At 48.8% G+C, this 15,536-nt stretch overlaps 1 protein-coding gene across 1 annotated transcript; it reads left to right on the top strand.

The window, feature by feature from the left end:
* The first annotated feature begins 7,002 nt into the window (after positions 1-7,002).
* PEX26 (peroxisomal biogenesis factor 26) lies at positions 7,003-14,933 on the top strand. The gene is made up of 5 exons (XM_004692530.2): positions 7,003-7,321; positions 8,412-8,552; positions 8,933-9,246; positions 10,858-11,004; positions 12,136-14,933. The coding sequence occupies exons 1-5, from the start codon at positions 7,092-7,094 to the stop codon at positions 12,237-12,239; spliced, it is 936 nt and encodes a 311-aa protein (XP_004692587.1). The 5' UTR covers positions 7,003-7,091; the 3' UTR covers positions 12,240-14,933.
* The last annotated feature ends 603 nt before the right edge of the window (positions 14,934-15,536 follow it).

The following is a 15,536-nucleotide window of genomic DNA, read 5'->3' as shown; positions in this document are numbered from 1 at the left end:
CACCAGAGCCAGGGGTGACCCCTCCCTAGGGAGCAATCCATTAGTTCTGTCATTTTGAGACTTTGGCACCTTGAAGCTTGGATGAGTCTTCTCTGAGTTTATCCTGTGACTCTTAGGGGTGAGGAAAGGTGGAGGTTGGATAACAGGTCTTCACAAAGGGGAGCCCTGGGTCCCTTTGGGGTGGCTGAAGATGGGCCCTGGGCTTAGGATCTGGTTATATATCTCTGGCTATTGTTCCAGCTTCGCCTGTGAAATCACATGTTATGAGCACAGCTTTTTCTGAGGGTTAGTTTCTTCTATAAATAGGGGTGACGGTAACACTCCTGTGTTACCTTGTTCGGGGTTTGTTGTCAAATGCAAAGAAGCTGTGCAAGCATCTGGCTTTATTGCTTCCCGGCCTTTTGGCTAAGATCAAGTGCAAATTGCCTGGCGTTAAGGTCTAACCCTGCTCTGCACTTCTGTGATTTGGGGCAAGTCACAGAGCCTCTCTGTGCCATGGTTTATTCCTCAACAAACTAGGGATGACACTAGGACCTTTGCCATTGAGGATTCAAGTTAAAGGCAAAGAACACTGAACAGCTCCTAGCACATAGTTACAACTATATTAAATATTAACGTGAGCTAAGCCATCATTACCACCGTTGTAAAATATTACAAAGGAGGAGTGTGACTATCGTGATGACTTCACGGAGGCAGACACAGGGTGAGAGTCTTGCGGTGTCTACATGAGAGGAGCCACGGGAAGCGATGAGTTCTGCCCTTATCTCCAGGTCAAAAGGGCCATAAAACCCCACCTGACTGAGATCCGTAGCCCAGGAGGCACACCCTGCGCCATCCTGGATCCACCTCCAACACTTAGCTCTCTGGTCTGCGTCTGGGTGAAGGCCACTTGAGGCTTGTCCCACTGCCTCCAGACCTTTGCCACCAGCATCACTGTCCTGGGGGCTCTGGTTAGACCAGGCGTCCTTGAAGGGGCGGCTCCGGATGTTGTCACGGGTGCTATGTAGAGTCAGCTTGGAGGCAAGGACAGGCTGGGTTTCCTGCAGATGCAGGCGTCTGACCTTTGTGTTTGCTTTGTTTTGTTTTTTTAGAGATGTATTTATTCATGCATACAGAACTAGGCACAGCCCAGAGGTACAGGGGAGGTGAGAGGATTCACCAGAGACAGAGTGGGGAGCAGAACTGGCAGATGGACTGAAATACACTGTGGAGGGGAGCAGCAGGCGAGACAGGAGAGGTCTGCCGCAACATGTGGGTCAGCTCCCTGGTCGGGGATCGAACTTGTGCTGAAGTGGCTGCAGCCAGCCTCACAGTGCTGCGCTTTAACCTGCTGCACCACCAGGGAGGTTCCCAGTGTCTGGCCTCTGTAAGGAAGGCATGATGGGATTCCAGGCCAGAGTGTGGGGCTGCAGAACTGTCAGGCAGGATGGGGGTCCCTGCTCTTCCTACTCACTCCCCAATATTTGATATCATCTTGCCTTAGATCAGCCTGATCTTTTCCAGATCAGGAAACTCTTCCCTGAAAGAGTTCTTTGAAGACATCTCTTCTTATTCGCAGGACACCGCAGTGGCAGATGCTGGCATCAATGTCCCTGGATGAGAGACCCGGATCAGTGAACTTGCTGCCTTTCTAGAGGGCACTTGCTTGGGCTCTGAAGGAACCAAGGTTGTAGCTGATGTAGCTCATCTCCCAGCCTAGCGACCTTCCTGCCACTAAAACACCAATAACCTGTTCAAAGCAGGCTGAGCACATCTGATCAAGCAGGATCACAGATACATGGACCCCTGCGGAATGAGTTTTTCCAAAACAGTTCCAATAATACAGATGTTAGCGTCAGTCAGGTTTTACAGAGCTGAGACAACTGTCTTATTTCCAATCCTTATTTTACCCCAAGGTGGGAATAGCTGATTTCAAGCTTTGTGTCAGGAGCCTGAGCCAGGCTTGTGGGGCTCATAGGTACCCGCTCATGCTCCCTCGTGTGGAGCAAATTTGCTCATGTTTAGGGTTGTTGCCTGAGCTTGAGACAATCTGGGTCCACACAGGGGTAGGAGGTTGGGGACATATGGAGGGAGAGGATGGAGTGTCAGTCCATGTGTGTTAGGAACCCATTTGTGGGTACAGTGGGTGACATCAGAACTCCTGCGAGCTCTGTCTAGTCAAAAATTGGGTAGAAGAAGTAAAATACGGTGATATTTTTGTATGATTTTTAGCAACCCACCCCCACCGCCTCAGTCCTTAAATATGTTGCCCTCATTCTAGCTAACACATTGGTCCGGTAGGCCTGCTTCTTTTAGGGCTGTGCTGCCACCTCCTGGAAAAAACTGGCAATAGCAAGACTCTTCCTGTCCTACCTCTTTCCTACGACCTGTCCTAAGATCAGTCCTACCATAAGGAGGACGCCTTTCCCAGAGGTGGTGGCCGTGATGGGGGCTACACTAGTTTCAACTCACCCAGACTGGTCAGGTCTATTTCTTTCCTTCCTCTAAAGATTTATTTATTTATTCACACAAGAACTGGGGTGCAGGTGGTGAGAAGATTCACCAGAGACAGTGGGGAACTGCAGAGGGGAGCAGGAGGGAGACAGGTGAGGTCTGCTGCGCCATGTGGGTCACTCCCTAGCCAGGGATCGAACTCGAGCTGCAGTGGCTGCGGACAGCATCCCAGTGCTGAGACTGAACTCCTTGCGCCACCAGTGAGGGCCTGGTCAGGTCTGTTTCTGAGGCCACTACTGCTTTCCTGACTTCAGGGAAGACTTCTGAGCTCAGTTCTGAGAAACAGGTCCTCTGGTTTTCCCATTCACGAGCGATGCTGTTGGTGATGTTCTTCATCACTGATGCCAGGTCTGTGGCAGGGCTCAGAAAGCCTCTTGGTGAGTCACTTTCAACTTTCTGGAGCTCACTGTGTGCCTGGTGAGGAAGGTGGACCCTGAGAATATGCTGGTCCCAAGGCAGTGTCCCAGAGAGAAGAGTGATGCAGGGCAGAGGCTGGGCCTGAGGGAGAGCCCCACTTCTGCTCTGCCCCAGCCTATGTGTCCTGTCAGACAACGAAGTTCCGTCCAGATACGCCCCCATGACTCTTCTCGAATTTCCATAGTTGTCTGCAGCATTTAGTACCATCTGACAGACACCTGATGCATTTCACATGCTTGTTTTTTGTTGTCCACAAAGGCAGGCTCTTTGCTTCTTTTGTTCAGTGCTTAGAAAAGTGCTGGGTACAGAGTGGGGATCTAAAAGTATGGGTGGGGTCAGTGAAGTCCCAGCTTCATTCTGTTAGAAGAATCCAGGGTCCACACTTCTCTCTCCTGAGTCTGTTGGATATGACTTTTTAAAAATTGAGGTGTAATTAACATAGAACATCATATAAATTTCAGGAATACGGAATAATGATTCAATATTTGTGGACACTCGAAATGATCACCATATTAAATCCAGTTTATATCCAACACCCACATCATAAAAAGACCTTTCTTCTTGTGATGACAATTTTTAAGATCTACTCTCCGTAATCTGCAAAGATGCTATAGTTCAAACTATTGGCATTATGATCGATCCTATGTTACATCCCCAACTTACGATTTACTAGCTGGAAGTCTGTGTTTTCTGACCACATTTATCCATACTCCCCGAGGCTGGCAACTCTCATGTAGTTATTTTATTTTTTTTAGATTCTACACATGGCATTGCATGTACTCCCAATCATATCCTATTTGTCATTCTGTAGGGCTTATTTCACGTAGCATCATGCCTTCAAGGCCCATCTGATGCAGTGACAGCTCTCTCTACTGCCCCACCAGAAAGGCTTCCCTAGCAAGTTAAACAAATTGGCTTCTTATGTCCTAAGAAAAGGAAGGACCCCTAAGCGCAAGTTAAACACCTAAGGCGCTAAACTTCAGGTATTAAGGAAGACAGCTGGCCCGTGTGAAATCCCAGGTGCCTGCATCAAGAGGATGCTCTGACCCTTTCTAGCACCCTTCCGCAGACCCCCTCCCGTCTCCCCTTCATTTTTACTCCTTTGTATAAACGTCCCTGCCCTCTGCCAACGAGCAGGACAGTGCTCTCCTCCTCAGTCTGTCAACACATTTAACTACTTTCCTTCTCCTCAACTGTTTCCTTTTATAGGCTGAGGGAAACTGAGGTTGGCTTTAGGTATCCATCTATGTGGTCACAGAAGACAAGATTTCTCTCTTTTGTGGCAGAATAACAGGCCACTGTGTGTATGTAGATATTTACCACATTTTTGTGGTAAATTCATTTTCCACATATTCATTCCGCAGTGGACACTGGCTTGCTTCCCCGTCATGGCTATTGTGAGTAATGTTGCGTTTAAGCGGGTTGCATATACCTTTTTGAGTCAGTGTTTTAGTTTCCTTTGGACAAATATCTAGAAATGAAATTGCTAGATCATGTATGGTGGTTTGTTTTTCCTTTTTTGAGGCACCTTCATGCTCTTTTCCACTCTGGCCACACCAATTTACATTCCTACCAGCAGTGCTTAGGGCTACCTTTTTTTGGGCTTCTGTTTCAGAGATTATTATAATTAATTAAACATTCTTATATAATTGTATCTAGTTCCTATTTACAGAAATGCCAAGGGTGCAGGGGCCCTCCCTGGCGGTGCAGGGGTTAAAGACACAGCACTATCAAGCTTTTGCCTCTCACTGAGGCACAAGTTTGATCTCCACCAACACTTGCCAGGTGTTGTCTGCTGATAACAGCCACACCAACAGGTGTGAGACATAGTTCATTGTTTTGATTTTAATTTGGAATAATGTCTACTCAGATCTGTGGTGGTAGAACAGCAGCATGGAATGGGGGTGGAAGATTCACCAGAGACAGAATAGAGAACAGAAAAGGTGGGTTTATTCAAATACCCGGTAAGGGTCTACACCTGTCTACACCTGAAGAAGGTTTTGAGGGTCTCTTTGGTACTCTGCTTTTATGGGCTTTCTTACTCAGGACATCAGTTTGCACTTATCGGCTTGGTTGTCTGGTCTCCAGTGCTGACCTTTGATGTGAAATGTGTCCTGGCCTTACTTCTGCATTCCTGGGCATGGGCTGATTTTTCTGGCCTAGGAAGTCGGACATCAGACTTGTGCAGACTTCCCTATCAATTCTCTACCCTCTTAACTAGCCTGCTGAGCAAGGAATGAAGTCTTAGTTTTTAAATAGTACCCCGACAAGATCTCTGCTCATTTTTTTAAACCAGATTGTTTGCATTTTTGCTGCTGAGTTTTATGAGTTCTGTAAATATTTTATATGTTAAACCCTTATTAAATGTATGATTTGTAAATTTTTTTCCTGGTATGTTGCCTGTTCATTTTGCTGATGGCTTCCTTTGCTGTGTAGAAGCTTGTAGGTTGATACAGTCCCACTTATTTATCTTTGCTTTTGTTGCATTTGTTTTTGGTCAAATTTTTAAAAATCTGCCAAGACCTTTGTCAAGGAGCTCACTGCTGGTGTTTCTTCTAGTTTGAGTTCAGGGTTTGTGTGGTTGGGCTTTTGACTGGTTTTTTGTTTTTGAGAACAAAAAAGGCGAATTTATTGAGATACACAGGTGAGCAGCAGGGTGAGACACACTTTAGTTCGGATTTTATGGGTTTGAAGTTTGACATTCAGCTCTCCATGAGAACACTGCAGAGAGCAGACACCTTTTACCTGGTGCTGAGAGAAGAGGCAGGATCTTAGCAGACACTTACCCTGTACCTAACCTACCATTTTTAATTTTAAAAAATTATTACATGCACCATTGGTTTACAACACTGTGCAATTTCAGAGATATATGTGCGGTAGGTAAATAAACCTAGAGAAGCCTTGGGGAGAGTTGATGAGGTAGGAAACTAGGGGAAAAGTAAAGCCTGAGAGGGTTCTATAAAGTTGGGGGAGGTCTGCAAACCTCCTGTGAAGTGTAAACTCTAATAATAAGTATCACTTATGTATCTGTCTATATTATATAGTTAATATAGTTCTAATTTATTTAACTATAAATATACCCACTCTGTCCAGTGCTTTATTATAAATCGCACTGCATACTGAGTGGCACCGTTCCTCACAGTATCTCTATTTTGTATGAGATTATAAAGGCTCAATGAGTTTATGTAAGTTGCTCATGAATCCTCTGAATCGAAAAAGCAGAACAGAAGTGTTGAAATCTGTATCCTTTAAGCCAGAAGAACTTTGGCTTGACTATTTTTGTCATTTACTAGCTGTGTGACCTTCAGCAAATTAAGTAAGTCCCCATTTCCTCACCTGTAAAATGGGGATAACTGTTGTCCTTAATTCCCAGGGCTGACGGAAGAATTAAATGACCCTGGACCTAGAGGGTGGAACATTTTAAGAAAAAGTGACCAGCGCTTGTTTCTTTCCAGAGCCTTTTCTGGCCTGCCCCCCAATGTCCCAACTGCTATTCCTGCAGGAACTCCGAAGCAGAAATTTCGTGAATGGAATTTCTTTCTGGCCTGCCTGTGCAGGAAATGGTTAACACAAGGACCTCCCCATCTCCGAGAACGCACGCCTAGGTTTTGTTTTGTTTCCATCCAAGCCGTCACCAAATTTTCTCCCAGACTGACAACTTTTGGGGCGCGGCACTCTGGGGGTTGTAGTTCGAATGTCCCCACCTACATCTATGAGGCCACGTAGGGAGGGCGGAAGAAACTACAACTCCCAGAGTCCTCAGCGCCTCGTGGAGCGGAGCGTCTGCAGGACGCTACTGGAGCTGTAAAGATGTCTGCGCCCGCTGTCAAGCACCCGCGGTGAGGGCTCTATTAGTAAAAAGGAATTTGGAACGTGACGCCCCGAGCCCAAGTTGGCCCCTGTGCACGCAGAGGGGCCAGAGAAGCGAGGGCCAAGTGTTTCAGGGCTGCAGTAGCTCCAGATGTAAACTAGTCTCCGAGGTCCGAGGTTTTTGAAGCGGAGCAGCGTCCAGACGAGCCCAGCCTTTGCCCTGGACATGGCCGCCTCTTCTTCCTCCTTCAGGACTCGGCCGCGGGAAGGGTTGTGGGCATCAATGCTGTGAGGGTTCTCTCGCTCTCCCTGAGTTCCGGGGGAGGCCGCCACTGGCGTGTGAGGAGAGAGCCCCCGAACCCAGGCTGGCTATGAAGAGTGACTCCTCGGCCTCCGCAGCCCCCCTCAGGGGCCTCGTGGGGCCCCTGCGGAGCAGCGAGCCGGTGCGCGTCACCCCAACCCCGTCGGCTGCCGTGGTTCTGCTGGAGGAGGCGTCCGATCTCTTGATAGTGCACCTGGACTTCCCTGGGGCGCTGCAGACCTGCGAACGCGCCTGGCAGAGTCTGGACAAGGACGGCCAGGCAGAGGAGCCCGCGGGCACGTACGTGCTGGGCTTGCCACATTTCCGGGTGATGGTGGGGAGAGACCCGAGAGCACGGGCGGTCTGGCGTCTCAGATCGCCTGGAGGAGCTGTGCCTTCGCTTCCATTAATAGTTCCTCTCGGAGAGATCGACTTGTGCCCGTTTTCCCTTTGCAAAACGAGGAAGGTCGCCCGGCCTATGCTTTGCTCCCCAATCCAAGGTAGAAGAGCACCCTACCAGTGTAGAGTGTGCACTCATGTTCCAGTATTTCAGGAAGCCCTGTTTCAGTAAGCAGGTGGTGAATGTCTTCTCCTGGGTGCATGCCCCTCCACCAACTTATTCACACCTGATCTGGGCTGATGCGTGGGCATAGGCTCAAGGCAGAAGTTGTGTTCTGCCCTGTCCTGTAGAAGGATTGGAGTCAAGAATTAACTCAGAAAACCTTGGTTCTGCATTATCTTCCGAATGCTGCTAGCCTCTTCTGCTACTTGAGGGCATCCTTTTTTCTGTAAAGTTGAATGAGAACACATGAAGGAGGTGGTGGGTAGAATAGTCAAAGCTGAGCCTAGAGAAGGATGAATTGGGGTTTGGGGCTCCCTGGCTGGGTCTGTAGGGGTTGTTGCAGTAAATGCTGAAGGCTATGATTCCAGGATCCTGCGGGTACCCCCAAAAGTGCTCAAAGGCCAGCAGGGAGCTCCTCTGTTATCTGGCTGTCGTGCATTCCTGTTACCTTGCTCCACACGCATTTCTGCACTAAGCAAACTCCGCTCAAGCTCTTTCTGCCCACACACCCGTGCATTGTCCCTTTCCCCTCGGCATGAAGTGAAGCTTCCCACTCATTTAAACCTGATTTCACCTGAATACAAGGTGTAGTTCAGCAATAGTTGATTTGCCTCTAGACAGTTTATAGGACCGTTAACTCCCATGGGAAAGGGCAGTGTTCTCTGTGGAGGGGCCCAGAGGTCAGTTGTAACTGTGCAGCCCACCTGAGTCCTGACCCCAAGGTCAACGGAGCTGCTGCTGAGCTGGGGAAGAACCGTCCTGGGAGAGGCGGAAGTGGAAATGGACGTGAACTTCTTTTAAAACGAACCTGTTTTTTCCCACTGACAGCTCCTTGGAGGTGAAATGCTCCCTGTGTGTTGTGGGCATCCAGGCCCTGGCTGAAATGGATCGGTGGCAGGAAGTCCTGCCCTGGGTTCTTCGCTATTATCAGATCCCTGAAAAGTTACCCCCCAAAGTCCTGGAGCTGTGGTAAGCCCTTATTGCTTAGGGGATTATTCCAGAAACGACAGGGTTTTTATGTCCTCTCCTAAGTTGGTGCCTATTACCTCCCTGGTTTTTTTTTCCCCTCCAGACCTCTAAACATAACAATAAAAGATGAGAAAGAAGGAATTTAGGGGTGGGAGAGAAAAGAAGGGGCACTGGGCATAGATGTGGAGTGGGATGACAGAAGTGGAGTGTGTCAGAGTAAGAGCCTGTCACCACTTCCTAGGCATTCCTAATTATGTCAGCATCCCACAGGGCGGGGCCGGAGCCACAGGGGAGGGACTGGTTTGAAGTGCAGTGATTATGGGAGATGAAGGACTGCAGCTGACTGTTCTTTTCTGGGGTTGGGTTTTTCGGGGCTGCAGTATTCTTTTGTACAGCAAAATGCAAGAGCCCGGAGCCATCCTGGATGCGGCCAGAGCCTGGTTCCGAGACCCGGCCAGTCAAGGCCTTCCAGAGTACAGAGCCTTGGTAGAACTTCACCTGCACCGGGTGCTTCTGCCTCTGGGCTGCTTGTCGGAGGCTGAGGAGCTAGTGGTGAGCTCTGCAATCCTCAGCGAGGAGCAGCGGCTGGATGCACTCCAGGCCATTAGTACAGCAAAGCAGCAGCAGAACCAGCAGCTCTCCCACTCCGAGGAGGCCCAGAAGCAAAACCAGGCCCAGAAGCGAAACCAGGAAGGTAGGACAGTATCCTTTTGTGGCCCCTGTAAAGTACTGCTGTGGGCTTCCCTCTGGACCTTGGGGTCCGTCATGACATTCTTGGGAGTTTGGGAACAATTCTTTGTAGAGTAACGTCCAAATTGCAGACAGGATGTTGCATTAAAAAACAAGCCCTGGGAGCCTCTCTGGTGGCTCTTGGGGTTAAAGCGCAGCACTATGAAGCTATCACAGCCTCTGCAGCACGAGTTCAGTCCCGAGCCAGGAAGCTGACCCGCATGGCACGGCAGACCTCTCCTGTCTCGCCCACTGCTCCCCTCAGCAGTGGATTTCAGTCAATCCACAAGTTCAAGGTGTCCTGTCAGGGCTGGGCACCGCTTGTTTTAGAGTTGGCTGTGTTTACGTTTTTATTCATAATCAAAGACTTTGAATTTTTTGCATTTGTTAAGTGCCCGCCATTTTCCTGCATCATGATAATCAACATGAATGATTGCTTTGTGCAGCTCTGTGCCTTCTTAGACCAAAATATAAAGAATGTTGTCAAATGTGAGGCTGTTAAATAAACACCAAACCTACCAACTTTACCAGCTGAATAGATGTTGTCTGTCGAAGGAGGTGCTATTCTTTATCTCCCCAGAAAATCATTGCCAGTTGATTGAAAGTGGTTAAGATAAAATGTATTTCAATTCTTAACACTTATTTTTTAATTGGAGTAACTTTACATTCATAGCATTATGTATGTTTGAGGTGTACTTTACGAAAAGTCACCATCTGTGTAGACTACATTAAGTTCACCATTTAAACTCCAGTTCTATCCTTCAAGCCGTTTGAGCCTTACTACAGTTGACCTACCTCCCCACCTCCCTTCTGGTAATCACTAATTTGGTCTTACAGTCTCAAAATTCATTTTTATGTTTTTTATTTCACTTGTTTCTTTATGTACCACATATGAGTGAAATCATATTTGCTTGGCTTTCTCTAACTTACTTCACTGAGCATAATACCCACGAGGTTCACCCATGGTATAAATAGCAGGATTTCACCTTTTTTGTAGCTGAGTAGTATTCCATTTGTGTACACACCCCACATCTTTTTTTAGTCATCTATTGATGGGTATTTAGATTGTCTCTAACTATTGACTCCCGTGAATAATGCCACCAGAGATGCATATATCTCTTTGAATTAGTGTCTTTTTTTGGGGGGGTAGATGTGGGATCAGAAGTGGGATCACTGGATCATAGATCATATGGAACTTCTATTTTTAATTTTTTGAGGAATTTCCATAATGGCTTTACCACTTTACACCCCTACTACTAGGGCTCCCTTCTCGCCAAACCCTTCTCAACACATCTTGCCCATCTTTGGTTAACAGCCATTCTCACAGGTGGAAGTTGATGTCTAACTGTTGTTTTGATTTGTAGTTCCCTAACTGACATGAGAGATAAACACAGAGGAGATATTTCACTGTACTCTGTGCTTAAAACATGTCTGGAGCTTCTGGAATTTCCCTTAGAATTGCTTTATGAGCCACACGAGAAAACCAATCCTGTTACCTTTTGCTCAACTCTTACAGTCAACGCACAGCTCAGGCACAGACGCTGACTCTGGGACTCACCTCTCTCTCCCTGAGCAGATTCCTTCTCCCACAAGTTCTTGTCACTGCTGGTGCTGCTTCGCCGACTCTGGGACTCCGCAGTGAGCCACTTCTTCTCCCTGCCCTTCAGAAAGAGCCTCCTGGCTGCCCTGATTCTCTGCCTCTTGGTGGTGAGGTTTGATCCAGGTGAGTGATGGAGCCGTCCCCGCCCTCTTCCTGGGGAGGGGCAGCTGGGCCTGTGGGAGCCCTCCAGGGGCTGGAGGGCCTCCCCTGCCTCTTCTCTCTGGTCTCTTCTACAAGGAGGGCTTGCTGGGCCAGATTAAGAACCTGCCCACCTCGGAGAGACCAGCCCCGGGGCCCATGAGAGGTATCTGGGGGAACCCCACTCTGTCCTTGTGCCCTAGTACCCAGGGCTCCGTCGTGCAATCAGCCGCTTTATCCGGCTCCACTCAGACTCAAATCTCAGAGTTTATAAAAAAAAAAAAAAAAACTTCCTCCTTATCATTACGTCCAGAACAGAGTGATTTTAGCACATTATATTGTAGGGGAAATAGTCATATATTTTAGAAAATATGGAAAATAGAGAAGACATTTAGTCTCATAAACCAAGGTCTTCCGAGTGAGGACTGCTCGGGCCATCCGACCCGGTGTCTGCCAGGCTGCTCAGCGCTCCTGCAGGCCCGGGCGGGCGGCTCTGACCCCGGTGGTGACCCCCGCGGGAGAGGAGTACCCGGCTGTGGTCAGAACTGATGAGTAGAGGGTGTAAGTTGGGTGGGCTATCAGTGGCTTTCTTTAAAAGGCACATTTTTCTTTTTAAGAAAGAAATGAGTAATTCAAATAAGGAAAACACAAACCAACAACTCAGTTCTCATTCCAAAGATTTTACTGTAGATTTTACTGTATTTTCAATATAATTAACTTAGAATCAATATAGTAATATTGTCACATGACTATAAACTAAAAAGATACAAGGTACAAAGAGGAACGTAGTGAAGTTTCTTTCCAAATGCATCTCCTCAGAGGCAGCCATTATCGGATTTGTGTGCAGCAAAAAGTCAGATAATAAATTCAGATCTTTTCCTCAGCAGATGTAAAGTCGTTGTAATACACGTGAAGAAAATATATTCCAGAAAACACGTCGTAGAGAAAATGAAATTCTTTATTGTTGGGGAGGGAAGACAGAGCAAATAATATTAAGCACCAACAACTGCTTTAAAGAATTCAATCTTGGCCCAGGGTGGTGGTTTCTGAGGAATGGGAGGGAGACGGCGGGCCGGTGGTGGCGGAAAGCCCCTGACGCCTCTCCCTTCCCTGCAGCTTCTCCGTCTTCGCTGCCCTTCCTCTACAAGCTGGCCCAGCTCTTCCGCCGGATCCGGGAGGCCATGTTTTCTCCCTTCTACCGGCTCCCCACCCACGACTGAGCCTTCTCCTTGCACCTCAACCTGTCACACCTGCGATCACCGAGCAAAGTGCTCATCGTGGGACCTTGTTTCCCGTGGTGGACTCCGCCTCTCCAGGGGCGCAGCCAACCTAATTCTAGCAAGAGCCAGGAGACCCACACGGCTGCTCTCCCTAGGCCGCGGCACCTTGGTGGCCTCCGTGGGTGACGTGGGAACAGTGGGCCGGAGGGCACAAGTCCTCTCCGACAGTCCCCTTCTACCCAGAAGCCGCTCTTAAAGGGGGAATCTGGGACTGAGAGAGTGTCCCTCTGCCTTCTTGGCAAAGGCGAACAATGGATTTTTCAAGTTCAGGTGTTAGTGAAGAGAAAGTTCAGAAAAACCCTGATGGAACTAGTGACCCTTGGCCTTTCACTTCACTGAAAAACCTGCCTCTGAAAATCGCCGCAGACGGCTTAATTAGACAAAAAGATCTGAGAGGGCCTCTTCTTTTCATCTGTGTCCCTCCCACAGGAGAAAAACCACCATCCCCTGGGTTTTCCAACAGCCCAAAGCTGCTCGGGCCTCCGTGTTCACTCCCGGGAGCGGCTTTCAGAACCAACCAGCTGCCTCTTAGCAAAAAAGCAAAGTGAGACTGCCCAGCTCTTCCCACTGGGTAAATGATCCTGCTGGTGCCTCTTGGGCTTCAGCTCAGTTTTCCAGGTTGTCAGAGGCCAAGTCCTGCTCTGTTACCCTCAGTACCTGCCCTCTCCTCCCCTAGGGCCGCCCCTCCCCGGCCTGCAGTGGTATTTTTATACTTTGTCCTGTGGCCATCCACCAGGTTCTCGCAGTGACCTTGCCTCCTCGCTCTGCCTCGCTCTGCCTGTGCCCCCTTTCTATGTCCTGTTCTTCTCGTTCTATCCCATGGTTTGTATAATGCACAAGTTTTTCTGCTCATGTGGCCGTGAAAAGTAGGCCAGCCTCGGAGGCAGATGAGCTGAAAATGGAACTGGGTAATCAGGTGAGCTGGAAATGACATGCTGGGAGCTGGCAGGGGAGACAGGGCTTAGAAGACAGCACCAGCCTTATCCACTGTCCAGCGCAGGAGGCAGGGGGACGTAGTGTTTGAGTAACGGCAATGTTTTGGTCACTGGCCACGAGTCTTACATGGGCAAAGCCCTGCGGTGGGAGGGCCGGAGGAGGTTTCTGGACTGAAGGCCAAGCAGCCCGCCCCTGCTCCCCGCTGGGCCTCGGTCACTGCTGTGCCAAGAACGCGGGAGCTGTTTGCTTTTCCTTGGCTGGTTCTGGAGGGGCAAGTCAACAACTCTGCTTAGTAAAGTGGGCCAAGTAAGGAAGTTTCCAGGCCCTTCTGAGGTTAAGCTCCTGGGGTGTGATCTAACTCTGGGGAGCAATCTGTGCTTTTATATACAGGCTTTTAAACAGAGTTGAGAATCCTGGGAGAGAAAGCAGCTGTCAGTTCTCTGCTTTAAAACGATTTCTTAAAATGAAAATGTAGGCCTATTCACTAGCCTAGGTAAAGCTCTTTATGGCTTCCCATGACCCACAGGATAAAATCCAGGTTCTTCATGGAATTTAAGGTCCCTGTGCGCTGCTTTTGGCTAACACCTCCATGTCCACGTGGGGACCCATCTCCTCATGCGCCCTGCCGCCCGCCGCCCGCCGTCACGGCCTCCTGCCGCCCGCATGCACCCTCACGCCACGTGCCTTTCCCACCTGCTCCTTGGCCTGGTGAGCTCAACTAGCAGGCTTATTCCAGGTCATCTCTGGGCTCCTTCCATTATGTCACCTACTTCCAGGCCCCTCTATACATCCCTTCTGGGGCAGTGACCCGTGGCCTTATAATTGTGAAAGTCTGTATTGCCTCCTGTGAGCTTGTGAAGCCGGGAACTTGTGGCTTGTTGCAGCGTCAGGAGCCAGGCTGGAGCTTGCCCCACCTGCGCGCACGAGGCATGACCTGGAAAGCGATCTAACCTGTTCCAGTCTCAGCATTCTCACCCCAAAGTCAGGCCTCACCTCACAGGGACTTCTGAGTAAAGGAGATTCTGCTTAGGTGTTCAGCTTCTTATCCTGCCTGCGGTCAGAGCGGCCAGGAGGGGTAGCCGTATCCCTGGAGTGCAGCCGGGAGCCTGGGAGTTAGGTGTTCAGGGGCATCTAAATAATTGGACTGATAGAACTGACAGCACGTTGGTGACTGTGTGGGCTTCGAATTCTGAAAACCCTGAGTAGAATGAAGACCTCATTCCACATAGCTTTTTTTCTCGTCTCCCCTGAAGCTCCCCTGTGGTATTCTGCTGGCAGCTTCTGGGGTTTCTGCTTTGTGTTTGCCTTGAACTCTGCAGCACTGTCTGCTAACCAGCCTTCCTCATCAGACAGGCTACTTAGAGCCAAAACTGCTTTGACAACTTTAACCTCTGTAAGGATGCAGGTACTCGTATCAGTCTTCAGTTCTGGGCTTAAGAGGTCAGAAGCCCAGGAAGGGCTTTTTTGTTAGACTTACAGAGTCCAGGATGGGAGCCATTAGGCACCTGTGGCTTTTCAGCTCCAGGACCATGACGGGTCCAAGCCAAGGTGTTCTGCAAATGTAAAGTGTACTCTGGATTTCAAAGATGCAGTACCAAAAAAGGAGAAAATGGAAATTCAGTAATTTTTATATTAATTGCATGTGGAAATGATAGTTTTTGGATATAATGGGTTAAATAAAGTCTGTTATTAAAATTATTTTACCTGTTTCTTTTGCCTTTTTTGTGGGACTTGTAGAAGATTTAAGCTACATATAAGCTTGGCTTGCTCTCCTAAGGGACACTGCTGGCCAAGAGTTCAGAGGGGGTGGAGATCAGAGGGGCCGCATGGCAGGATGGCGGCTGCAGGGCGTTAACCCGGGAAGATCTTCCTCCTTTTACCTTAGGAGAGTGAGACCCAGAGAGGTGAAGTGCTTTGCCCCAGCCCCTCAGCCTGAATAAAACCGAGGTCTCCTGACCCTCAAGTCTAGTGTTTCTTTCACTACATGACTCTGCCTCACTTGATTCTACCCTCAAATCAGTCCCTCTGTAGCTGAAGTTCCCGTTTCTGCAGATGTATGTGAGACGGTGAGTACAGAGTGCTGAGTGACTATGACAGCAAGAGTTTTAGAAGCTTAGGGGTGCTGAGAGTATGAACAGGGAATGCTCTTCTGTGTTCAGGTTTAAGAGGAGAGGAGTAGTTAAGCAACTGTGGGCTGCCACACGGGGGTACAGGTGGGATGAGCAAGTATTTCGAAGCTGTATGCAGCTCATGCTTGTGTGTATGCATGTGTTTGTAGACCACTAAAAAATGGTCAGTGTC

The sequence above is a fragment of the Condylura cristata genome, unplaced genomic scaffold (genome assembly GCF_000260355.1).
Source record: "Condylura cristata isolate star-nosed mole 26May11 unplaced genomic scaffold, ConCri1.0 scaffold00034, whole genome shotgun sequence".
Taxonomy (NCBI): domain Eukaryota; kingdom Metazoa; phylum Chordata; class Mammalia; order Eulipotyphla; family Talpidae; genus Condylura; species Condylura cristata.
This window is presented reverse-complemented; position numbering and strand designations above follow the sequence as displayed.

Coding starts and splice junctions, on each gene's coding strand:
- PEX26 (XM_004692530.2), top strand. CDS start 7,092: ATGAAGAGTGACTCCTCGGCCTCCGCAGCCCCCCTCAGGGGCCTCGTG. Junction 7,322..8,411: donor GCAGAGGAGCCCGCGGGCAC/GTACGTGCTGGG, acceptor TCCCACTGACAG/CTCCTTGGAGGTGAAATGCT. Junction 8,553..8,932: donor CCCAAAGTCCTGGAGCTGTG/GTAAGCCCTTAT, acceptor TCGGGGCTGCAG/TATTCTTTTGTACAGCAAAA.